General features: G+C 47.7%; 1 protein-coding gene across 1 annotated transcript in view; it reads right to left on the bottom strand.

The window, feature by feature from the left end:
- The window catches only part of EFCAB6 (EF-hand calcium binding domain 6), a 227,724-nt gene that overhangs the window by 74,947 nt on the left and 127,505 nt on the right, over positions 1–25,272 (bottom strand). The window contains 1 exon segment of the mRNA XM_060164691.1: positions 7,817–8,049. Within this exon segment, the coding sequence (XP_060020674.1) occupies positions 7,817–8,049 (233 nt within the window).

The raw sequence follows: 25,272 nt of genomic DNA, 5'->3' as shown, positions 1-25,272 counted from the left end.
CAGAGAGCAGGGACTCCTTGAGGCATGAGTGATGACCCAGTTAAGGTGGAGTAGACACACATACTTACTTCATCCTGTCTCTTCCACTGGTTACAACCAAAAACTCTAGACAGAATACAAAAAGCAACTCTCTGAAGACAGTAAAAAGTAAATAATAGGAGGCTTATGGAGAGGGAAATCAAAACTTGAAGAACGACTTACATAATGGTGAGGTTCATGGGCTTTTTTCCTCCCATATTTCCAACTTAAGGGCTGCTTAAAGGCAGTCCTAATTCTGGAACTGTGCAGTGGATATGGACAGAAAAATCTCCAAAAGAAAGTCTGTTTTTCTGACCGAAGAACTAGGAAGGTGAGCCCCTGAAGTACAAAGAGCATGGGGGAATCCCCCCTTTCTTGTCTCTTTTTACTGTCTCATTCCTGATCTGGGGCAAGCCCAGTTACAAAAGTGCACTTCTATGGTGGTGCCAGCAATAGTATTGGCCAAGTAGGTGCCCACGACTGAAATTCTTCTCTCCAACCAGAGGAGATGGTAAAAGGCGTCCCTGTGCTCAAGGAGGATTGGAGAAATCCACATTACCTTCTCTTTCTCGTGTTTATCTCACCATGTTGGCCTGGAGGGGGCCCCAGTCAAGAGAAGCACTCAGTAGCACAGAATGGCTAACACCTAAGATTGTCCAACCAGAAGAACAAAAAAGGGGTCCCTGAGTGCTGGAGAGTGTGGGGAGAAATCATGGAGAGGGCTAGAAAAAGGGACGCCCAAATGAATGAAGGAAGTTCCAGGTTCACCTGTGATGTGCACATGTGTGAAACTAACCCAGAGCAGCACAGTGAAAGCTTTGAGAACTTTACTACAGTGTAGTTAAGACTGTCTCCTGCGTGCTGCACTCATGGGCTCAGCTGATAGAGCTACAATGGCTTTGAAAACTGAACCGATGTTGAAACCACAGAAGGCAGGTCAGGACTTGCACTCTGAAACTAAATGGATTGATTGCCTGCCTAAAAAAGATCCATCAGTCCACGCATTACCAAGGATGTTAACAGGACCAGAGTGTCACAACACAACATTAAAAATGTCCATGACACAGTCCAAAATTACCCAATATACAGAGGACCAGGAAAATCCCAACAATTTTCAAGATAAAAGACAGTAAGCACCAACTCCAAGATGACCCAGATGTTGAAATTATCATATTTTAAAGCAGTTATTATAACCATGAAGTAAGAGTACACATTCTTAAAATAAATGGAAAGACCAGTTCTGAGCAAAGAAATTGCAGTCAAAAAAAAAGAACCAAGTGGAAACTTTAGAACTGGAAAAAACAACAACTGAAATAAAATTTCCACTGGATTGGCTCAAGGACAGAATGGAGATGACAGAGGAGTGAGTCAGTGAACTTGAAAATAGATGACTAGAAATAATATAATCTGATCAACAGAGGAAAAAGAAAGAATATATCTCCAAGGACTATGATAGAGAGACCTGTGATACAAAAACAAAAGGTCTAACACCCATGTCACTGGAGTACTGAAAGGAGAAGAGAAAAAGATTGGTACAGAAAAAAATTTAAAACTTCAGGAAATAATAGCTGAAACCTGCCCAAATTTGATGGAAAAACAAATTTACACGTTCAGGAAGTTCAGCAAACCTCAAAAAAGATAAACTCAAAGAAAATCATGCTCAAACACATCATACTAAAACTACTGAAAACCAAAGCTAAAGAAAAACTCTTGAAAGCGACCTGAAACAAATGACACATTACAGAGATAAAACCACTTGAATGACTGTAGATTTCTCCTCACAAACTGTGGAGGCCAGAAGACAATGGAACAACATTTTTAAAGTGTTATAACAAAAGAATTGTCTACCCATAATTCTATATCCAGAAAAAAAAAACTGTTAGGAATGAAGGAGCAATAAAGATATGCTCAATGAAGGAAAACTATGATAACTTGTCTCCAGTAGACATGCTAAAAGAAGTTCTTCAGGGGAAGGAAAATGACAGCAGAGAGAGACACTTCTGAGCTTGAGAAATAAAAGAAGAGAAGCAGAAATGGTAAATACAAATATACTTTTTCTCAGAGTTTCAAAACACATGAAGCATAAATTGATAAAAACGGAAGGAGAAATAGACAGATGCAAAATTATTGTTGGTGACGTCAACACTCCTCTCTCAGTAATTGATAGAACAAATAGAAAATAAGCGAGAACCTAAACACTATAACCAACTTGATCTTATTGACATTTATAGAACCCTCCACCCAACAACAGGCCAATATACATTCTTTTCAAGATACATGGAATGTTCACCAAGACAGATGATTTCTAGGGTCATAAAATGAACCTTACCAAATTTAAAAGAATTAAAATCATACAAAGTATGTTATCTAAACTGAACAGAATTAAACTAGAAATCAATAACAGAAAGATAGTTGGAAACCATGGAAATATTTTGAAAAAAAACACATACTTCTAAATAATCCAAGGTTTCAAGAAACAGTCTAAAGGGAAATTAGAAAATATTTTGAACTGAATGAAAATAAACACTATAACATATCCAAATTTGTGAAATGCAGCTAAATCAGTGCCTACAAGGAACCTGATAGCATTAAGGGCTCATATAGAAAAGAAAGAATTCAAATAAAAAATCTGAGTTTTCAGCTTAAGAAAATATAAAAGGAGGGCAAACTACAGTTGATCCTTGCACAACACAGGTTTGGACTGCACGAGTCCACTTATATGCTGATTTTTTTCAATAAATATATTGGAAAATTTTTTGTAGATTTGTGACAATTTGAAAAAAATTCACAGATTAACCACATAGCCTAGAAATATTGAAAAAAATTACAAAAAAGTTAGATATGTCATGAATGTATAAAATATAATATACATAGATACTAGTGTATCCTTACATAGGCATAAAGTGAGTGATATTTAATATAAAATTAATATGTTAGTTTTCTTCCTATTTTATAACTTTGCTTTCAAAGAATTATATTACCGTACAGTGTGCTTCTCTCTCTCTCTCTCTCGTATTGGAGAAATTGTGTATCAGCCTATCATCACAGGCAAATGGGTTTTTTTTTAGAGTAACGATTCCAATACTATATTATGAATATGATTGGAATACTGTATGCTATAAAAATTTTATGATTCATTCTTTACTGTATAGGCTAGGCTACCATGAAGCAATTATATCGATTACACCACACTCCCATAAAGCAATAATACTGCTGCTTCTTTGTTAACAATGCATGCATCGTTATACCTCTAAACAAATATGAATTTCTTTTTCACATTATCTTTCCAGTTTTGATGTCCAGAGTTACACACCAAAATGTATGACGCCTGCAGTGTTTTGTACCATATGAGACAATATTGATATGGGCACTGACAGACAGATGATTTATCTTGTAAAAGACAATGTAAACTTACAGTATTGATAAATACAGTACTATAAATGTATTTTCTCTCTCTTATGACCTTTTTTAAACATCTTTATTGGAGTATAATTGCTTTACAATGGTGTGTTAGTTTCTGCTTTATAACAAAGTGAATCAGCTATACATATACATATATCCCCATATCCCCTCCCTCTTGCGTCTCCCTCTCACCCTCCCTATCCCACCCCTCTAGGTGGTCACAAAGCACTGGGCTGATCTCCCTGTGCTATGTGGCTGCTTCCCACTACCTATTTTACATTTGGTAGTGTATATAAGTTTCTTATGACTTTCTTAATAACATTTTCTTTTCTCTAGCTTGCTTTATTGTAAGAATACAGTATGTAATACATATAACATACAAACTATGTGTTGATTGACTTTATGTTATTGGTAAGCTTCCAGTCAACAGTAAGCTGTTAGTAGTTAAGTTTGGGGGGAGTCAAAAGCTATACACAGATTTTTGACTGTGCAGGGGGTTGGTGCCCCTAACCCCTGTGTTGTTCAAGGATCAACTGTATACTTAAAGCAAGAAGAAAGGAGAAAATAGTAAAGAATAGAAATCAATGAAATCGAAACAGAAAAACAATAGAGAAAAGAAATGAAACATAAAGCTGGTTCTTTGAAAATATCAATAAAATTGATGAACCTTCAGCTAAATGAATCAAGAACAAACGAGAGAAGACATCAACTACCAATATAAGAAATGAAAAAAGGGACATCACTAAAGACCCCACAGATATTAAAAGAATAGTAAGGGAATACTATGAACAACTTCATTTTTATGAATTTAACAACTTAGATGAAATGGACCAATAGTTTAAAAGACAAAAATTACTAAAACTCGGTCAAGAAGCAATAGAAACCCTGAATGATCCTATAACTATTAAAGTAATTAGATTTGTGGTTAAAATTCTTCTGACAAAGGAAACTCCAGGACCTGATGATTTCATTGGTGAATTTTATCAAATATTTAAAGAAGAAATAGTGATTCTGTATGATTGAGGAAATAGAAGAGTGGCACTCATGACTTTTATTCTTTCGTAGAGGTCTTCCAAAAAAGAACAAAAAATGTATTTATTTTCTTTATGAAATAAAACTCCTATCTTGCAATTACCATGTGGGTCCATTGAAACCTCTTAGAATATGATAGATCATGGGATCTTAGTGATCTTGATTTAATCATACTAGATCTATTTCATTATTCTAAGAAATATTCAATCATTGCTCATTAATTATTTCCAGCTATGCTAAAAAAAAGGAGACTAAATAATAAGAAGAAAACAAAAAATGATGGTATCTCCTAGCAGGATGATACAATATTGAAATGAATCACCACTATTACATCATCCTTCAGTTTTCTGATTGCACTGCTCAAAGTGTAACAGCATCTTTCAAGAAGGTAAAAAGAAGACAGTGACACCATCCTTGTCGTCTTATGTTAGCTTTCACTGAATGTAGTTGAAAATTGAGAATTCTTATTTCATGCGCAAGTGGCAAAGGGAAGAAAACTGAGATCAGGAAATGTTTCGCAATTATTAGATGAACCAGAAGGTGATGGTGAACTTGATCATATAAGCCAAATCTCTTGATGACTGAGTAAGTGATACGTGTCTAAGAACAACAAGGAAATTTGTTATTTTCATTTAGTTAGTCATTCATCAGGAATGACTGGATCGTACAATATTTTGTGACAAGAAGCTGACCATCTAATTCTGCTAAAAGGACACTTGACAGTATTCTTTCATCTCTGATGACGTACATGTACCAAAATGTACTTAATGTGGGTTGTCAGTAGATAAATGGACAAGGCCCGTGTGTTTTAAACAAGGGAATAGATTGGGAGAGAATAGATGGTGTAAATGAAACAGGTCATTGGACCAATCACTCTAACTGGTATTTACACATTTAAAAATGATGTGCAGTTATGAAGCAAACGAAATGGTCTTCCTCTCTTTGACAAAATTATGAACCTTCAAAGTTTTCAGAAGTAGTGCATTTTGATGATGCAGGTGGAAAGTGAAGGCCCGGAAGGCAGAGGGGCCCCACTGAGAGGGCAGGATGGCTTCCAATAGGGCAAGGCATCTAGGTTTGGCTGGTGGAGAGTGAGGCTGGGGAGGGTGAAAGAGGCTGAGCTCTCCAGGCAGAGGAAGTGGCCTCTCCCCAGAGGCATCCTGGGTTCCAATCTCTGTCCACCGCCCATCACCTGGGTCCTTTTGGACAAGTCAGTAACTTTTCTCTAGGCCCCAATTCCTTCAACTGCAAAGGCAGGAGGTGATGCCTCCTTAAAGGGCTGTGGGGTATGGAAAGATATACCTTCATGAAACACAGGTATGGGGTCCGGCCATGGGAAGGCTTGGCTTTCTAAAGCAGTGCCTTGGTTGGGGTCTCAAAGCTCGCTCTCCACCAGACCCTTGGAGCCCCAGCTGGGTCTCCCTGGAACCCACCGCTTCCTCTATATCCATCCTCTACTCTGGGGCTGCTGAAGGATATTTCTATGGCACAGTGTGACCCACACACTCCACGGCATAAAATCCTCTCCTGCCTACTGACCAAGCCTGGCACTCGAGCCCCGTCACATCTGGCCCTCCTGCATCTCGAGGCCTCCTCTCCCACTGTGCATGCCACTTCTGAATACGCAGCCTCTCCCCATTCCCTCAATGTGCTCCACACTCGCACCTCTGTGGTTTTGCAAATGCTGTTCCCTGGCCTTGCACCATGGTCTGGTAACCTGCACCAGACGAACTCCTACTCACACCTCAAGACCCAACTGAAATGTCCTGCTTTTTCTGTGCACCTCAAGCAGGCTTAGCCTCTTGCCTCCCTGTGGCAATTCAGACATCCTTCTATTTCTTTAGTTTTGTACGTGTCGCAGTTCAGCCCCGAGCCCCTCAAAGGGAGTGTTCATCTCATCCATCTTTGTATCTCTGAGTCCTGGGGCGACACTGAGCACACAGCAGACCCTCAGTGAATGTGTGATGAATGAACAAATAATACAACTAAGAAGGTGGAATCATTTGGATGGGAAGATTGCGCTTTGTGGTTGAAATTTTCCATATCCATTCTGCATACATTCTCCAGAAAGTTCTTTCTGAAGGATATTTTTGTGCTTTGTTTTACCATTAAGCAATCAAGTCTCATATTAAAGTTCCTCATAAATGGAGCAATTGGAAGCAGGTGTTCAACTCACGTGTGACATGATCATTTCACTTAGAAAGAGACTACAGTCGTTTTCTTTCTCACTGGCTTTTTAAGTATAGACAAAATAAACCCAGCAAATTCAGAGGGAAAAATTAAAGTGCAAGATCAGAGGGCCTCTGCAGCCTAGCCAAATGCCACAGTCTGGCTCAGTGACAGGGGCTTCTGGGGGTTCCCCCTTCCAGGGGCTGCCCTTGCCGGGTGGAAGGGGCACTTGCCTATAGCCCCTGGGGGCTGGGAGTACCTCAAGGGCAGAAGGACCCAGTGAATGCCACTACTGTGTTGTATCACTGTAGCAGCAAATGCAGTGGATGGTAACGTTTCAAAAAAATATTAATAGTGTACTTATAATAATTGGTAAAGGAGTGGCTGAATGGCTACTTCATTCATGCCTGTCAACAGATCTCAACGGAGAGCAGACGGTGACACGTCCCGGTAAGATGGGAACCCACTACCGCTTCAAGGAGCAGATGCTCTTACTGAGAAGCCAAGGAGTCAAATGGAGTCACAGCTCAGCTGGACGCAGAGATCTTCCTGCTGTGAGTGAGGCCAGCATTGGGTGGCCGGGGGTCTGGTGGGGAGCACTGCCTAGGGAAGGGCTGGAAGGGGTCCCCGCACCTCCCAAAGCAGCTGGCACGGCTGAGCCCAAATTTGTAAAAAGAAAACTATACAAGTATATGTGTGTATTTACGCACATAGAAAAAAGACTGAAATGACACTCAGTATCCATCAGTTACCATAAGGTGTTCTGTGCTTCCCCAGTTCACACCTACTGCCCAGGTTAACGTCTCAGGCCTGGAGGAAGTCCACGTGTTCTCCCGACAAGCACCGCACCTCCCTCTGCATACGGTGTCCCCAAATGTCTTGGAAGGCTGAGCAACACGTGTGTATATCTGACCCAAGGCTCATAAAAAGAAGAACAGATATGTATATATTTATGTGCAAAACAACAAGACCAGGATGATACACTTTGAAATACAAAAATGACGCTCACAGGTGCTTAGATCAGGTGTATCTTCTAACCTGTATCTGCATTTTCTAGTCTTTCTACACTGTAATTCTGAATGTGATTTTTCTTGAACTAAGGAAAAGACAAAATAAACAGCTCCTGGGGGGCAACTCCATCATCTGCACCCGTGTGTGGACACGGCGTTAATGCTGGCCCATGCTGCTCTCCTACCTAATGAGTCTCTGAGGCGCGGTGTCTTCTATTCTGAACGGTCTCTTCTCACACAAATTTCGAAATTCGTGGAAATTTAACGTGACGCTGAGCCTCAAGCCAAGAAGGCCCAGGAATCGCTCGAAATCCTCGTCCTTCAGGTTGAAGAGCAGGTGCTGCAGATGATGAAGGTTGTGCATGGTGACGATGCCATCCCTGTCCGAGTCCATCTTAAAGAAGGCTGCGTAGGGGTCCTAGAGTCAAAAACGCAGCGTCAAAGCCTGTCCCCCAGAACCTGACGTCATCCCCCCACCCCTGCCCCCCACGCTGTGGACTCATCTCCAAAGTGAGGAAGGAACCGTGTTTCGACTTGGCATTTTGGAGATTTCACTGCTCCGCGAATATCCTTGCCATGATTTGCTCTCCCCGGGAAATGATGAACTATGTCCTCAGGTACCCTCTTTTAATGCAAAGAGTTCAGGAAAAGGGACAAGAAAGGTGTTTCTTTCCCTTCTGCTCCCTCTGCTTCTGGGACCGGTACTTCTAGTACCAGAAGTAAGAATGAGTACGCTGGAGCTTTCCAGGACATATAAAAATCTTGCCCTCAAGTTTTTATACCACTTTCATAATGTCTGGCAACTTCTGTCCACGGGAAAGCCAGTGCTGTGCTGATCTCACCCTGAGTTGCCGCCCAGAGGCTGGGCCCTGTTTTGATGCCTGTGCTGAAGGCCCCGCCTGAAATCTGCCTCTGTGTCTGCAGGTCGTGCTGCACGAGGGCGGTGATTCCCATTTTACAGATGGGGAAACAGAGGCCTGCAGGGAACCTGTGGTCGAGGCCAGGCTGCACAGCTCAGGGCACACACTGGAGGCGGGTTGCTTAGTTTCAAAGCTCAGCTCTGCTGGCTACTAGCAGAGTGACCAAGGGCAAGAGACTTAACCCTGCCAGGCTTCTCATGTGTAACAGGATCCGGGGTGGTTGTGAGGATTGAATGTGCTAACGAGGTGAAGCACTTAGGAGGTGACTGACAGGTTTCCTAAGGGCTCTAAAATGTTGTTACTATTACTGCTGCCCGAGGTCGGACAGCAAGTGCCCGGCAGCGGGATCTGAAGCAGGTCTGTCCGGGCCAACGCCCTGCGGCCCCCGCCAACGATCCTGTCTCAGGCTAGGAGAGCTGCAGCTGCTGTGGTCGCAGAACCCCTGTTGCCATCAGCCCCTGAGGCAGTCCCACCCACGGATCTCTCTGGGTACTTCGGAGGCACCGCCTGTACCTTCACGTCCCAGGACCCTCCACAGAGGTCATGTAAGGCAAGCCCTGCCGTGACTCGAGTGTCCACTTCAAACCTTCTGGGATTTTGTGGCAAGATCTATCTGTACTCACTCACTTCTTCTTTCACCAAAAATTACTCAGCACTGACACATGCAATCACTGCACTAAATACGGTGGGAACCGACTTCAAGGGCTGCCCCTACCTCTCAGAGACGCCACTGTCCAGCGGCCTCTTCCCCAGGAGCACAGCTGGCCGGGGCTGCGGGCCCATCTCTGTGCTGCTGATTCCCTCCACGTCACAGCTCCAAGCCCTCGCACGCCTCCAAACCCCCGTCTCCAAAGGCTGTGAGGTGACTCCCCTTGGATGGCAAACAAGCAAGGCCGAAATCAAACTCCTGGCCCACGCGAGACCCAGCTCGTCCCCCATGTCTTTCCCGCTCGTCCTCCGGGTCCTTCCAGCTCGTCCTCCGGGTCCTTCCAACTCGTCCTCCGGGTCCTTCCCGCTCGTCCTCCGGGTCCTTCCAGCTCGTCCTCCGGGTCCCTCACAGCTCATCCTCCGGGTCCTTCCCGCTTGTCCTCCGGGTCCTTCCCGCTCGTCCTCTGGGTCCTTCACAGCTCGTCCTCCGGGTCTTTCCAGCTCGTCCTCCGGGTCCTTCCCGCTTGTCCTCCGGGTCCTTCCAGCTCAAGAAGTGGCAGCGTCTTCTTTCTGTTGCTCAGACCGCAAACCTAGGGAGCGTCCCCGGGTCCTCCCTTTGCCTCACACCCCGCATCCAATCTGCCCACACAGCCATGGGTTCAGAGCTTCACTTCTCCCACTTCCACTGCCTCCACCCGGACCCAAGGCTCCTGGGCTTCCCGGCTCCCACCCTCGCCCAGCCCCCTATTCTCACAGCAGCCAGTGATACCTGCACAGCTCAACCCAGTGCACGTCGCTCCTCTGCTCCACCCACGGCACTCGGGGTCCAATCCTCAATCCTGACTGTGGCCCCAACCCCCTACCCCTCTGCCCTCATCTCCTCCCCGCTCACCCTTGCTGGGTTTTTTTTGGGGGGGGGGTGCACGACTCTGTCAGATACACGACTTTGATCTTCTTGGGGTCAAACTTGGGCAGCATGGTGGAGGCGGCTGGTGTCAGATGAACCCAGATTCGGGACGACTGAAGAAAGTTGCACCTTGGCCTCCTCCGAGCCGAGAGCCGAAAGCTACTTGCTGCTGTTGGAACATGCCTAGCCTGCCTCCGGCACTCCAGGGATTCTCCACCAGACCTGCTGGGCCTTTGGTCTCTGCCCGAATGCCACCTCTCCAGGGAGGCATTTCCTGTCCCCTCTGTACAAGGGCGCCACCCTGATGGGTCTCCGGCCTCTCACCCTGCTTTATTTCTCTTCCTAGCCCGTTTCACCACCTGACACTCTGGAGACTCATGTGCTGTCTGCTCCACCTCTAAAGGTAAACGTGGGCTCTGATCCATTCCTCGTGACAGCTCCAGTCCAGAGAGCAGTGCTTAAGAAACATCCGTGGAGTGAGGCTGGGTATGAACGATGCAGCAGCTATTTCCTGGGTACCTATGATGCACGAAGCACCCTGCTAGGTACAGGGACGTACTGATAACTGGCCCCTGACATCAAGGTTCTCAGTCCAGCAGGGAATAAAGATGTGTAAGCAAATGACAGCAAGTCAGCGTGATAAGTGCAGCAAAAGGCCGGGGGGAGAAGTGCTCTGACGCAGCCCTAATTGCTGGACTACAGGGACAATCTAGATGCCATGGAAACCCATATTTATAATCTTCACAAATTTAAAACATTTACTCATTCCCTGAATCTCAGTCTTTGACTTCCCAGCATGAAGACTCCTAATTTTATTGGAGCCAATACATGTTGGAGTGAAAAGGATATTATTTCAATTCCTGGCTACGACATTTACTAGGTATGTGGCTTCGGGGAAGTCTCTCCCCATCTCTGACCCTCCGTTTCTTCATCTATAAAATGGGAACGCTAGCGCCTACTTGATAGGCTAGTTGTGGGGACTGAAACAACTGAGGCCGTGTAGGTTCACTGCCTGGCATGTAAAGTGAATTCTCTTATGCATTCAACAAACACCTATTTGCATGGCGCGCACCGTGGTAGCCAGTTGTGTTATCGTGCCTTGACGTCTCATGGAATTACAAGTCCCCCACATTGCATGCCGGAAGGTGAGTGGACAGCAGCAGACCTCCCAGCAGGTCTGAAGGGCCAGAGGGAGGACCAAGAACTTAAGAAGGACCAGCGCTTTGGTAGGAGTTAGCTGGTCACAGAGAGAGGAATGACAGTCCAGGCAAAGGAGTAGGATGTGCAAGGCCAGGAAGGGGAGGCTGGGTGCTGGCCGGAGTGTGACGGGAGGAGAAGGGGGGTCGAGAGGGGCCAGAGAGGGGCTGCAGACCAGCCAGGCAGGACCCGAGCTCATCCTAAGAGAAAGGGGACACTCTGACCAGAGCTGCGTGTTGGGATAACCCTGCAAGGTCAGGTGTCCAGGACAGATTGTGAAGTGAAAAATGCAGCGGCAGAAGCATATGTATAGGAGACCCTATTTGTGTGGGGACTTTGATCCTGCTTGTTTTTTTAAAATATACATGACTTCACAGACATGCGCCTGAACCTGCACGGACGCTGTCTAGAGGGTGAGGTTGAAGGTGAACCCACAAGGGCCACAGGAACCTGTCCCCAGGTCATGTCCCCAGGTCACCCAGGGGGTCTCTGTGCCTGCTTTCCTCACGATAGTCAGGGACGGGGGACGCCCCTTGTTTGGTCACAATGAATTATCTCCTTCAACTGTTCGTGGTCTTTGGCCTGGGCTATGAGGTTGAGGCTGCCTTACTCAACTGTGCTGTTGTCCGTAAACCTAACTGTGCTGAGATGGACTCATCTGGCTACAAAATCGCTGGGTAGACAACAGCAGCAGCAGGATTAATAGCATTTTCAACTAATACAAAATCGTTTCTTCATTATTGATGGACAGAGAGATTCAAGAATTTCTCATGAATAGGAGCTCAATAAAAGAAATAAAGTGACGGTACCTTCCCACTCAACAATCAATACACAGTCTTTGGGACTTCCCTGGTGTCGCAGTGGTTAAGAATCTGCCTGCCAGTGCAGGGGACACAGGCTTGATCTCTGCTCCGGGAAGATCCCACATGCCGCAGAGCAATTAAGCCCGTGCACCTCAACTACTGAGCCTGCGCTCTAGAGCCCGTGTGCCACAACTACTGAAGCCCGCGCGCCTAGAGCCCGTGCTCTGCAACAAGAGAAGCCACCGCGATGAGAAGCCCGCGCACTGCAACTAAGAGTAGCCCCCACTCTCTGCAACTAGAGAAAGCCCGCGCGCAGCAACGAAGACCCAACGCAGCCAAAAATAATAAATAAATAAATTTATTAAAAAAAAATAGACACACTCCTTGTGCCGTTTACATATACGCGTGAGGGCAACGAGCAGCCCCCCAGGAACCTGGATATAACCAGCACCCGAGTCTGTATCACGCAAACCCTGGCAATTAGGGGTTCACGTCTTTGTCTTATCTACTAGGTTATAAGTTCTTTGCAGGATGGGTGGGTGTTGGTGAACGTTTTTAGTTAACTATTTAAAATAAAGACCATCTTAGGAAATACGGGACATCTGAGCGCCGTAACCAAGCTACACTGATAATCAACGTAGGAAGGCGGTGGCGCCAGCAGGGAGCTTGGCCTCCCCGTGTCCCCAGGGGAAAGGAGAGTTGGGAGGAGACAGGCGGGGAGGGGCCAGAGCAAGGGGCCTGGGCTGCCATGGGTGAGGCCGCAGGACAAAGGCAGCAGCGGGCGATGGCCACCCGGCCCTGCTAACCAGCCCGGAGGGGCTGCTGCCCCCGTGCCTCTGCTTCCCCTTCTGCCCTCTCTCCCTCCCGCCAGGCTCTCCACCCCGTAAACGACCCCTGCCTGCTCCGTGCTCTTCTCCGCTGGGCATCACATTGGATGAAATAATGAGGACTAACCCTCCCCCTATCTGCTTACGGTGACCATATGTTTTCAAACCAAGAATTAGGACGTACAGTCTGATGGCTGGACCGAATAGTCAAAGTCAGAACCATGCCGCAAATCTGAGCTAGACAGTCATCGTAAGTATATATTTTAAAATGGGAGCTCAGTAATAACCAAAATGAATCTCCAATTGGCACTCCACGCGGGGAAGATGTTTCAAGCACAGCAAACTCTGGATGCCCTGCCCCTGGGGGCTGGCTCCACCCACAGGGTGCTCCCCACCTCTCCTCCCCTGGGCTCACTGGATTTTCAGCTACTGAGGTGTTTGCCCCTGCACACCCTGGGGTCTCCACACCCTGGTGAGGACACAGTCTAACTCCCTCGTGCCCTCTGCCCCGTTTCGTAGCTAATGTGGTCGATTTATCAATTTTCCTTCCCACTTTAATGACCCTCTTTTACTTCTCAACACAAAAACATTTGAGGTCATTCCTGCCTCTGTGTTTGAATGGCTGCTCTTTCTCCTGTCTTATCCATTACAGCTTCTGCATGCAAACCATGCCTCGGTCACACAGACCTGGGAGCTTTTCCCTAAAGCACACGACCTGTCTGCCACCCGCCTTAAGCAAGCCCACTCTTCTATTTTTCACTCCCTTCTTTTTCTGGCCAGCACATGCTGAGGGTTTAAGATTTGGTTCAGGGGTCACCTCCTCCAGGAAGCCCTCCTTAATGGGTTTTTTCCCCTGTGCTCCCATAGCACAGTACCGGTCCCTCTACGGCAGCCAATCATGATGTGTCGAATTGTCTGTTGACCATCTGTGTCTTGGGCTGGACTGAGCTCCCTGAACAGGGCTCCCATATTTCAGCCCTAGCTTTTAGCCGAGAGTCCAGCTTATGACATGTAAGTGCACAATGCTTGTTTGGTGAGTGCAGGAGTAGAGTGGATGGAATGCCTGAAAGCATCCTGAATTCACTGTAATTTGGGTTGTTATGCCCCTTCCCACCCCTCCCTGTCTTGTGAGGAGGGTCTCCTTACTTCTCCAAGGCCTTTGAGGGGCAGAAGGCAGACCCAGCAAAGTGTCAGCAGGGAAGGGCCTCGGGGAGGGGAGGGCATCGCAGAGTTAAGCCCTGTCCCGGGAAGGGGAGAAAAGGCAAACCCGAGTCTGCGGACGGAGCGCTCTGTGTCCCGACGAGCAGGACGTGCTGGGGCCGCAGGGCTCACACCCGCTACTGCAGCAGAATGGCTGCGAGCGAGGAGAGGGTAGGAGGGGTGTCTGGAGAAGCCAAGCGGCAGAGAGGTCATGATTTACCTGGAAGGATTCCTTCAGTCTCCGGGGGAACTGTCTCAGGCACTCTTCAGCAGTTATAAAGTAGCCGTCCAAGTTCCCTTTGGAAAGAACTGGAGTCTGAGATGAACTCACTTCTGGCCCGTTCACCTTAGGATCTGAAACAACGACATCAATCAGGGGACTTCCCTTAGTGGCGAGCACGGCTCTTTATTTCTATGTCAACACTTGACTTCTTCGGTCCCCAGGCCTGTTAGAACACTATACAGTACTACAACCCCGCAGACTGAACCTAGCATGAACTCTCTTATGATCTTAGACATGTCCCCGTCACCACGAGAAGAACCTGTTCTCCAGACCACCAGGGCCATGCTCCTGCCCAGCACGTTTCCTGTCTGGCTCCTCTGTCCGTCCTCCAGGGCAGGGACCACATCTTGCCCATCTCTCCATTCCCAGAGGCAGAGAATGAGGATTCCTGCCTGTTCCTTTTCCTAGAATCAGGTCCTAAACACAGGAAAGTGTAATTCAGTCACGAGGCAGGTCCTGACCTCCTCTGTGCTAGAGGTCTCTGGACAAGTCCTGGTCTTTTCAACACCCCTAAGAGGTACAGTCTCTTCTTGAGCCCAGTTTACACACAAGGAAACCTATTCTTATGCCCATTCTCCAGATAAGGAGATGGAGGCTCCCCTCCCCAAGGTCACGGGGCTCACAGAGTTCACAGCTAACCCAGGCCCCTCGGGTTCCAGAACCCAGCTGGTTGATTACTGCCTTAGGCCCTCCCTCTCTCTTAAAACGGAGGAAGGAGGTGTAACCTCCACCTCAAAACCAACCCATTTCCATCAGGTTGTGACACTTTGAGTGTGGCCTTGTCTAAAGCCAGGCTACAACCTGGGACTTGGTTTTGGACGTGAATCTCTGCACATGTCGCACCCGCAGCCCCCCTGCCCCCCACGTGGTCTGCAGGATGGGCAGCGGGCAGGGCGTCTGGAGCTTGTGGGCACCCTTGAGTCCAGCCCAGAACCTGGCCTCTGCCTTACCCCCACCTGGGCCTGGAGTGGCCTCCCTGGGCTTCGCTATGCCTGGCAGATAACACGCCCCCCCCACCCCACCCCGCTGCTTGATCCCCTCTGCCGTGTCCACCCCCAACCCCCCAACGGTCTGGAGCCGCCATCTTCCCCCACCCTCAGCATCTGACCATATGTTGGGGGGACTGATGGAGGGCAGAGGGGGGAAGGAGGGTAGGGAGGAAGCTGCTGAGTGCAGTGCTCGCTCTGTGACAGGCTCACCACCCTGGGACCTCAAGCGAGTGACCACTCACCCTGGGCTCCGATGTCCTCACCTCAGCGACAGATGCACCCGGGCATCGGAAGCACTAGCTAAAATAAACGGGGGTTCCTCCAAGAAAGTCAAAACACGTAGCCAAAGAAAGTGTCAAAATCCTAAAATTCCATGGGTTCCGTGTTGTCTTTTTGGGGGGTGTGGGACCTCTCTCCCTTAGGATCGTCAAATGAAATCGGGGGGGGGGGCGGTGGCGTTGGATGGGTGAGGAGTCCCAGCGGCCAGCTTCTCTAGCGAGGCCCGCCACACCGTCCAGTCATCTCCCAGGCCAACCCCGGGGAAGACGGCAAAATGCAAATAGGGCTCCGGGTTCCGCCCCATCCAGCCTGCAGTGCATTGATATATCCATGGAGTCATGCATATATATGTGTGATTTCTGCAGCTTTTCCAGAGGGCTTATTTGTCTACCTAAACTTCAGTAAGAGTGGAGACAAGGGAGGGGAGAGACGACAGAGCCAGGAAGCGGGAGGCTGGGTGCTGGTCATCCGCCTGCCTGGCGTGCGGCCGGGAGAGCAGATTACAGAGCAGGTGGCGAACGGGAGGCCCCGCCTCCAGCCCGGACTCCACGGTGCCCAACAATCTCCTGACAACCATGTGGGTCCGGGACGGGGCTGGGGCAGGAGGGGAGGGACAGTGGCCAGGTGATCCTGGGCGAGTCACTGGATCTTTTAGCACCTCTGCTCCCTTATCTGCAAAAAGGGAGGAAGAACATTTGCCTTGCTGGTGCGTGGGTGTCACTAATCACAGATGACCAGCATCTATGCTTAGGAGGAGAACCTTAAAGGACACGAGGTGTGATTGGAGAAGCACAGGCTTGGGAGTAAATTGTAGAAACCATTCGGGCTCCTACTATTTGCAGAAGGCTCTGTCCGACAAAATTCTGCACTCACGGTGCGGCTGAGTGAAAAAAAAAAAGGCCAAAACACAAAGAAAAAGTTTTTTTAAAATGTCTGTTTCAGTCTTAGGACTCACACACCGTTTCAACATCTTAGCTCACACTACTTCAACCCCAGCAGCCTAGTGGCACTACTCGGAAAGACCGGCAGGGCCGCGGGTGGGAGACAGGTTTGCACTTGGCCATCAGCTACCTTCAAATCCTGTTGCAAAATCAAGATAACTCATCCCTTCTTTCTTATATCCTAATTTTGCAGTTAGCAGAGCATACTGATCGTCATCCATCGGCATTCCGTTATCTTCCAGGACCTGACAAGGAAGACAAGCGAGGGGAGAGGCCGTTAGGTGGTCCCGGGGTCCCTGCCAGCCGAGCCCCTCCAGGCCTGCAGCAGGCTCACCACCATGGCCCCTGTGCTCCAGCCTGTGACTGTTACTTGTCTGCCTCCACCCAAGGCCTCCCTGCGGGCGAGGCCCAGTGTCCTGGGGTTGGGGCCCAGTGCCAGGCTTGTCTGTTGAGTGAATGAGTGAACAAAGAGACGGGCGTGTGGCCGGCCTGGCTTTGGTCGGTCGGCACGGCAGGCACTCAGGGCCGCAAGCATCGCTGCAGACCTTTTCCCTGGCCATGCCGTCCAGGTCTTCAGATTCACACTTGCTGTGACAGCAGTGGCTTTCAAGGCTCATAAGTGAGATTTATATTCACATATATCCTAGGAAACATGAACAAGATAAAGCAAGGCGGCTTGAGGAGGGAAAACTAGAATTTTGATCGAAGTCTCATGATGGTCCACAGTTTAAACAGTAAGTTACTATGTTTTTTTGCAGGGGGATCCATGGACACCCCTTTTTTCCTCTCCTGGTGTGATCCACTCACTGAAAGTTATCTGTGATCCCTTCATTCCAGTGCACATAACCTACTTTTTTTTTTTTTTTGCGGTATGCGGCCTCTCACTGTTGTGGCCTCTCCCGTTGCGGAGCACAGGCTCCGGACGCACAGGCCCAGCGGCCATGGCTCACAGGCCCAGCCGCTCCGCGGCATGTGGGATCTTCACGGACCGGGGCACGAACCCGCGCTCCCTGCATCGGCAGGCGGACTCCCGACCACTGCGCCACCAGGGAAGCCCCACATAACCTACTTTTTATCAACGGTTTCTACTTTGTGTGAATAGAAAATTCACACCCCTGGTGGGCAAGGGGTGGGAAGCAACTGAGGAAACACACTTCCCTGCATTGCAAACTGAAGCAGAATCATCTAGATGACTCTTCCCAGGAGACGACACCTTCCTAGGAGAAACTGATGAGGTGGGCTGTTCGAAGGGCACGTGACACTGGCATCCCTTTGCCAGCAGTCAGTTAGTCAACAACCTGGACAGAGCTGCCTGCCTGGAGGTGAACCTCCCGGAAGGGATGCTGAGGGGAAGAGAGGTGGGACCGAAGACAGCACCCCTGCTGTTCTCACGGTATTTACGATTTAAATGAGAAAACATGGCTTTCCTTCCAGAAAAGGATACTGAATCACAATTCAAAATGTGTCCATGCATCTAAGGGCCAAAGACACCCAGGAAGACTGGATTCTCCCAAGACAGATGCAGGAAAGCTGTGTGGGACAGCCAAGTCTGGAGATGGGTTAGAAGAAAGGCTGTGCCTGAGTGTTGGGGAACACACACATCAGCCATTAACACGGGGATGATCAGGGGTTGTGATGGCACAGGGAGCCAGAGTAAGTTAGACAGCAGAGGAATAGCGGGGTTAGCACCACACTGACTGCATTCTGTGCAGGAAGCTGAATAGGGGAAAGGGAGCAGGAGAATGGGATGAGATAGTACCCATCACCACCACCACCACCATCATCACCAACCATCATCACCATCATCACCACCACCACCATCATCATCACCACCACCACCATCACCATCACCATCATCATCACCACCGCCATCATCATCACCACCATCACCACCACCATCATCACCAACCGTCATCACCATCACCACCACCACCATCACCACCACCACCACCATCATCATCACCACCATCACCACCACCATCACCATCATCACCACCACCACCATCACCATCATCACCATCATCATCATCACCACCTTCGTCATCACCACCATCATCACCATCACCACCATCATTACCATCATCACCATCACATCATCATCATCACCACCCCATCATCATCATCACCACCATCATCACCACCCCATCACCATCATCACCATAACCATCATCACCGCCATTACCATCATCATCATCATCACCATCATCACCAACCATCACCATCATCACCATCATCACCACCATCACCATCACCACCATCATAACCATCATCACCATCACCATCATCACCGCCATCACCATCATCATCACCACCATTACCATCATCATCATCATCATGCAGCAGTGCCTATGCCTATTACATGCCAGACATTGTGCTGAGATCTTTACAGCTATTAACGTCTCATTTAATCCTTGTCATAAGCCATGAGAAAAGCACTCCTACTAACTCCATTTTAAAGATGTGGAAACTGAGGCTATGAGAGCTGCCCCAGTCACATGATTAGAAAGTGACAGACCTGGGGTTCCAACCCAGTTCCTCTTAACCCCTATGATGAACTCCACTGTTGGAATAAGGTCACTGGGGCCCAGGCAAAGAACAGGGCAGGCGGAAATGGATAGGAAATGACCGTAGGAAGTGGGGGAGGTGCTCCTCCATGGCGCGCTGGTACTCACATGTATCCGAACAGGCCACACGGGCAAAGGCTAATCTGGGTCTCGACAGAACACCTTGAGATGCCCTTGGGACACCAGTGGGTGGGGGGCCTCTAAGAAGTGGCTATGAGGCCACCTCCCGCTTTCCCTTATGCCCCGGGAGCAGAGAAGAAACTCCTGGGAAGCTGTCAGGAGACGGTTTCTCCTCTGCTCCCTGGGGTCTGACAGGACAGGTGGAGCCTTGTGCCCCGGCCTCCGCAGACACGGTCTGCAGAATATAAACCTACTTAGCAGCAACAGGGTGCCCACAGCAGCAGTAGGGCCATCAGCCCCTGCTTTGGTGCCGCCATTTCTGGCGTGCGGGCTAGGGCCAGGAGCTGGCACCCCGGCCACCTATGTCAGGAATGAGCTGAATGTGACAGCAGCTCACTGTCTTGCCCGCCCAGTCGGTCGGGCACTGGCCTTGGCTTGTCTTGTATACGTGGTGAAGCAAACAAGCTGCAGGATGCGCTCGGTGCGGGACTGGAAGCTGAGTGAAAGGGAGGGCAATGCAGGTGCTGCGGTGCTGCCGGGGGCTCGGTGGAGGTGGCGAGCGGCGCTGGGTTCCAAGGCTGCCCCAGGGGCCCGCCTGGGGACCTGGGCAGGAGTGCGTGGCTGGGAGTTCTGGAGGCTCTGCGCCATCTGCAAGCACAGCCAGCCCGTCCCGCTCTGTGCAGGAGGCTGTCCCAGCTCGGGATGGAGCAAAAGCCTTCAGGCAGACTGCCGTGGCCCACGCACAGGCACCCAAGCAGCAGTGGGGCTCTGAAACGGATAGATCGGTGGCTTTCTTTGAAAAATTACTTTATATTTTGAAAACAATTATACATGAATTATTCATTGCAAATTCCTCCTGCTCAGTCCTTTCATAAAAACATATGTAATAAATAGTAAGAAAATGTCTGTAGGCAAATGTTTCACAGCCTGGAGGGAGCGCTGAGAAGCACGGAGGAGGCTGGGCATGCCTTAGGCAGCCTGTCCGGAGGTTGCAGGCATGCCATCCCCTGTGGGCACAGAGCACCACCAAGGATACAATGCCCGGGAGCGCAGTGCCCAGACAGGCACTAAGCATGTCACATACATCAGTGTGCCTCCTGCCCCCACCTCGCACCACTCATTCCTAGGATGAAAAGGGCAGCGAATCAGCTACACTTATCACAACCTTGGAGGCAATTTACAATACAATGTAAGGCGAAACTGCAACATTTATAAAACAGATTTTCAAGTGTTTAACCATTCAAGTTTTGTCCTTTGGTCTTTTCTAGGAGGCATTTCCCTAAGAAAGATCCTCAAAGAATAACAAACTGTGACCTGGCATATTCTGATTCACCAAACTGTCACTTCCACCATTCCCGGGACATCACTTAGATCGTAGACTGATTGTTCCACATTAGGCCACACCATTTCACAGAGTTGTTGCTGGGCTCTCTCTGTGAAGGCAGGTGCTCCCCGGTAGGTGCCCAGTAACTGGAAGTTGAGTGAGTGATTCAGTCTTTCCAAGTCCAGCTCCTGCAAAGCATCTCGTGCTTTGGGGATATATCCACCAGTCTCTATGTGAGTAATACTTGTTTGCTATGCCTCTGACATCATTTTTGTGGTGGTTTATCTAGGGAGTATAACACACACCCTTAACTTTTAACAGTCTATTTAGTAATACTGAACCACGTCACCTGAAATGTAGGAACCTTGCAACCATGTAGATTCGTACCCTGCCCCTGTCCTTTAAGCTGTAACTGTAGGTTTTTTGACATCTACATATATTCTAAACCCCACAAGACAATGTTAAAATGGTAGCTTTAAGCACTCACATGCACTTTTTTAAATTAATTAATTAACTAATTAATTTTTGGCTGCGTTGGGTCTTTGTTGCTGCACGCGGGCTCCCTCTAGTTGTGGTGAGTGGGGACTACTCTTCGTGGCAGTGCACGGGCTTCTCATTGCAATGGCTTCTCTTGTTGCGGAGTACAGGCTCTAGGCGCATGGGTTTCAGTAGTTGCAGCACGCGGGCTCAGTAGTTGTGACTCGCAGGTTCTAGAGCACAGGCTCAGTAGTTGTGGCACACGGGCTTAGTTGCTCCACGGCATGTGGGATCTTCCCGGACCAGGGCTCGAACCCGTGTCCCCTGCATTGGCAGGTGGACTCAACCACTGCACCACGAGGGAAGCCCTTAAATGCATTTTAATTAAGAAGAAAATAACCTTTTATATTTAATTGGATATTTACCATTTCCAAAGTTCTTTATTCCTTCAGGATCATCTGAGTCTCCATCTAGTATCAAATTCCTTCCCTTCCTTTAGCATATCTTATAGTGAAGATCTGTTTGCAAGGACTTATCTATGTTTTCTTTTAATCTGAAAACATCTTTATTTCACCTTTATTCTTAAAGGAGACTTTTGCTGGATGTGAGGGGTTTGTGTCTGTTTTTGTTTCTGCTTTCCTTTCAGGATGGTAAAGTTTCTGTCCCACTGTCCTCTGGCCTCCATCGTCTCTGATAAGGTGATGGTAATTCAAATAATTTTTCCCCTTTTAATGTGTCATTATTCACATGCTGCTTTAAGATTTCTCTCTTTGATTTTGGTTTTCAGTTTATCTATGACTTTTCTTTGTATTTATCCAACTGTGGGTTTTCTGCATTTCTCAAATTTATACACGTAAAGGTTTCACCAAAAATTGGGAAATTTCAGCCATTATTTCTTCACATATGTCTTCTTCCCTGGTCTTCCTTTCCTTCTGTGACTCCAATTATACCTATGCTAGACCTTTGATGTTGTTCCACATGTCCCTGAGGCAACTGTTCTATTGTGTTTTTTTACCTTTTCCTTTCTCTTCTTCAGTTTGTGTAACTTCTGTTGATCTATCTTCAAGCTCACCGACTCTTCCTTTTGTCATCTCCATTCTGTGGTTCAGTCCTTCTGGTGAATTTTTATTTAGGATATTCTTTTTTTCTTCAGTTCTAGAATTTCCATTTGGTTTTTTTCAAAAATTCTATTTCTCTGCTGAGATTTCCTATATTATCATTCATTATGAGTATACTTTCTTTTGCATCACTGAGCATAGTTATAATAGTTACTTTAAAGACTTTGAGTGCTAATTCTAACATCTGGATCATCTTAGAGTCTTTTCTCTTGAGAAAGGTCACGTTTTCCTATTTCTCCATATGTTGATACATTTGGATAGTATCTTGGACGTTATGAATGTTATGGTGTGGAGATTCTGGGTTCTGTTACATTTTGTTTATTTGTTTGAGTAGGCAGTAGACTTGGTTGGATTCTGTCTGCTGGGCAGCAGTTTAAATCTCAGTTTGGTTCTTTTATCCTTAGCCAGGCTCCTTTCAGTCTGCCCCACTCTTGTTTCATTCAGGGTCAGCCAGAGATCTGGGCAGAATTTATAAACAGAATTTGGAGCATCCACTCTCTGGCTCTGTCCTTTACAGAAATCCCCCTTTACTTCCCAATGGCCTTAGTCACTCAAATCTCTCTCTGCTCTCTGGTTCTTCAGGCTGGAAAGACTGCTGGTTTTCTATCAGTGTTTTATCTACCTTATGTGGCACCAACTTTAGCCTTCACTCAGGTGAAAAGCTGAAAAAAATGGGACCATTTCCCCATGCTATTCCCGTTTCCATGGGAACATTCCCCATGCTATTCCCGTTTCCATGGGAATACTCCCCCATGCTATTCCCGTTTCCATGGGAACATTTCCCCATGCTCTTCCCACTTCCAAGAGTTGACTCCTCTCTGGAATCTGTTTGCTTAGTTTCATTCTCCACAGCCTTCAGGTACTTGATTACTTATTTACTTATTTATTTACTAACTTGTTTCACATCACCCAGTGTTACAGTTGACGTTTCTGGGAAAGTTGGTCTGGTAGGAGCTCATTCAGCCACACAGGAAGCAGAACTCCCTGTAACGCTTGCTTGCATGCTGTAGCAAGCGCGTCCTTAAATCACAGCTGTCACCAGCTCAGGGAAAGCCTTCCCAGTCCTTAGAGACAAAACTCTTTTTTGAGCGTCCACAGCCCCTCTGCTTGCTTCTATCATAAACAGTTGCTCATATGGGACCTACCACGTGGCAAGCACCTGACAAACTGCCGGTGGATAGAGAAATTAGCAGCACTTCTTTTTCACCTCTGTACCCCAAGAGTACCCAGTAGATGCTCCACAAATGCTGAACAAGAAGAAGAGGCGGGACGTCAGTGTAAGGGAACCCTGGACACTCGCCCAACTCCCAACGGCATGAGGATGAATCTTGAGTCTGATGTGAGAAAGTCCACACGAGGCAGATAAGCGTGCAAAGTGGTCATCCAGCCTTGGCTAGGAAGTAGTTAGACTATCAAGAATATCGTGAGGCAGGACAAGAAGACGTTGTCCTGTGAGATGTACAAAAGGAAGCAGGAGGAAAGGGAGTCGGGCTAGGAACTGTGAAGTTGAACTTGTTCTTGAGGCCTGACCTACAAATGCTTCACACTCGGGTATTTCACTGCTTTGGTGCTGCATCAGCCATGACATCTTTATTGTTCTCCCCTTAATACTATATTTAGTAACATTCTCTTTTGAAAATGTCAGTCTACCTCGGTTAAGGGGAACCAAGGAAAAGACTCATGTTTATACATAAGCCAGAGATTTAAAGGACACGGCCCAAGGAGAAGGTAGAATTCACGTGCACAAAATCTGGAGACGGCTTTCTTAGCCATTCCCCCCTACCTGGAGAGTCTCTGACCTGAGTTATTTGTGATAAAACCAGAGAGTTCTGGGCTTTCTTTTTAATAAGTAATATTACTTGTACTTCTTCACATACCCATTCATAGTCAAAATGAAACAGGCAAAAAAAGTCTTCTCTAGAATTTCAGACCTACTCCATCTCCCCACCCTCCATCCCCCATCCCAGTGATTCCTGCTCTTCCAGGTCCTCTCCCACTACTAGCTGCCACAGTCGTCCAGAATGTAGAAATAATCAGAGAATTCAATCAAGACTATCTGGTCACATGCAAACCTGGTACTAGGGATGAGAGTACCATGGCTGCAAGAGAACACGGAACTCTCAAAACAGATTTGTGCTTGAATAGAAAGTTGAAATTCTTTTAGCAGATGCTTCCTAGAATATTCAGACACACACATCTGATTGTCCATGTGGCCCCAGCAAGACAGAGTGTTCAAAGCTGATGCAAACCTACATGAGAGGCAAACATGATGCTGTCACCTGCACAGGTCGCAGTGTATTTAGTTTGAGATGCTATTGCCTGTTATGAGTGCAGTTAAAGTAACGGGATTTCCTTTTTGTTTCTTAAGGGACAGGAGGACTGTGGAGAATGAAATGGATGTTCAAAGGAGGTGGAGCACCTTAGATAAAAGCCCCTTGCATGAAAACACTGATGGCGGCCGGGGGCAGGGGGGGGGCACTGTTCCGGAGACAGTGGCTCAGAATTGAGAGTTAAAGCTGGTGAGCATCTCAAGCACAGAGTCCCAGCATTAATGGCCTAATGACAAGGGCCAGAGCTGACTTCAGAGCAGTGAACATGGACTCCCGGAAGTAACAGAAGCTTTGCAAGTGTCACTGAGAACGAGAACTTGACTGAAGAGCTACTAGGTGACAGCCACGGTACACATTATCTCATTTAAACGTCGCAACAACTCCTCAACGGAAATATGACTAAGTCCATCTTACAAATGAGGAGACCAAAGTTTAGGAAGGCTAAATAAACCAACAGTTTGCTAGAAAGACCCAGCTGTAAGCAGTGGAGCAAAGGTTTGAACACGTGTCATCCTGTCTCAGCAGTGGGAGAGCCTGGCACATTGGTTGCAACATTTACAGAGTCACCCACAGATGAGGAGCCTGAAGCCCAGAGACACTGACACCTGTCCCCAAGGACATGCTTGAGCACAGAGACACTCAAATAACTCCACTGGGGGTACTGCCAAGGGATGCTTGGTAGCCAATGACAACAGCCCAGCACTGGTGGCTGAG

Source organism: Lagenorhynchus albirostris, chromosome 11 (genome assembly GCF_949774975.1).
Source record: "Lagenorhynchus albirostris chromosome 11, mLagAlb1.1, whole genome shotgun sequence".
In the NCBI taxonomy this organism is placed as follows: Eukaryota; Metazoa; Chordata; class Mammalia; order Artiodactyla; family Delphinidae; genus Lagenorhynchus; species Lagenorhynchus albirostris.
Note: the sequence above shows the minus strand (reverse complement) of the source record. Positions and strands in the feature narration are given on the sequence as shown.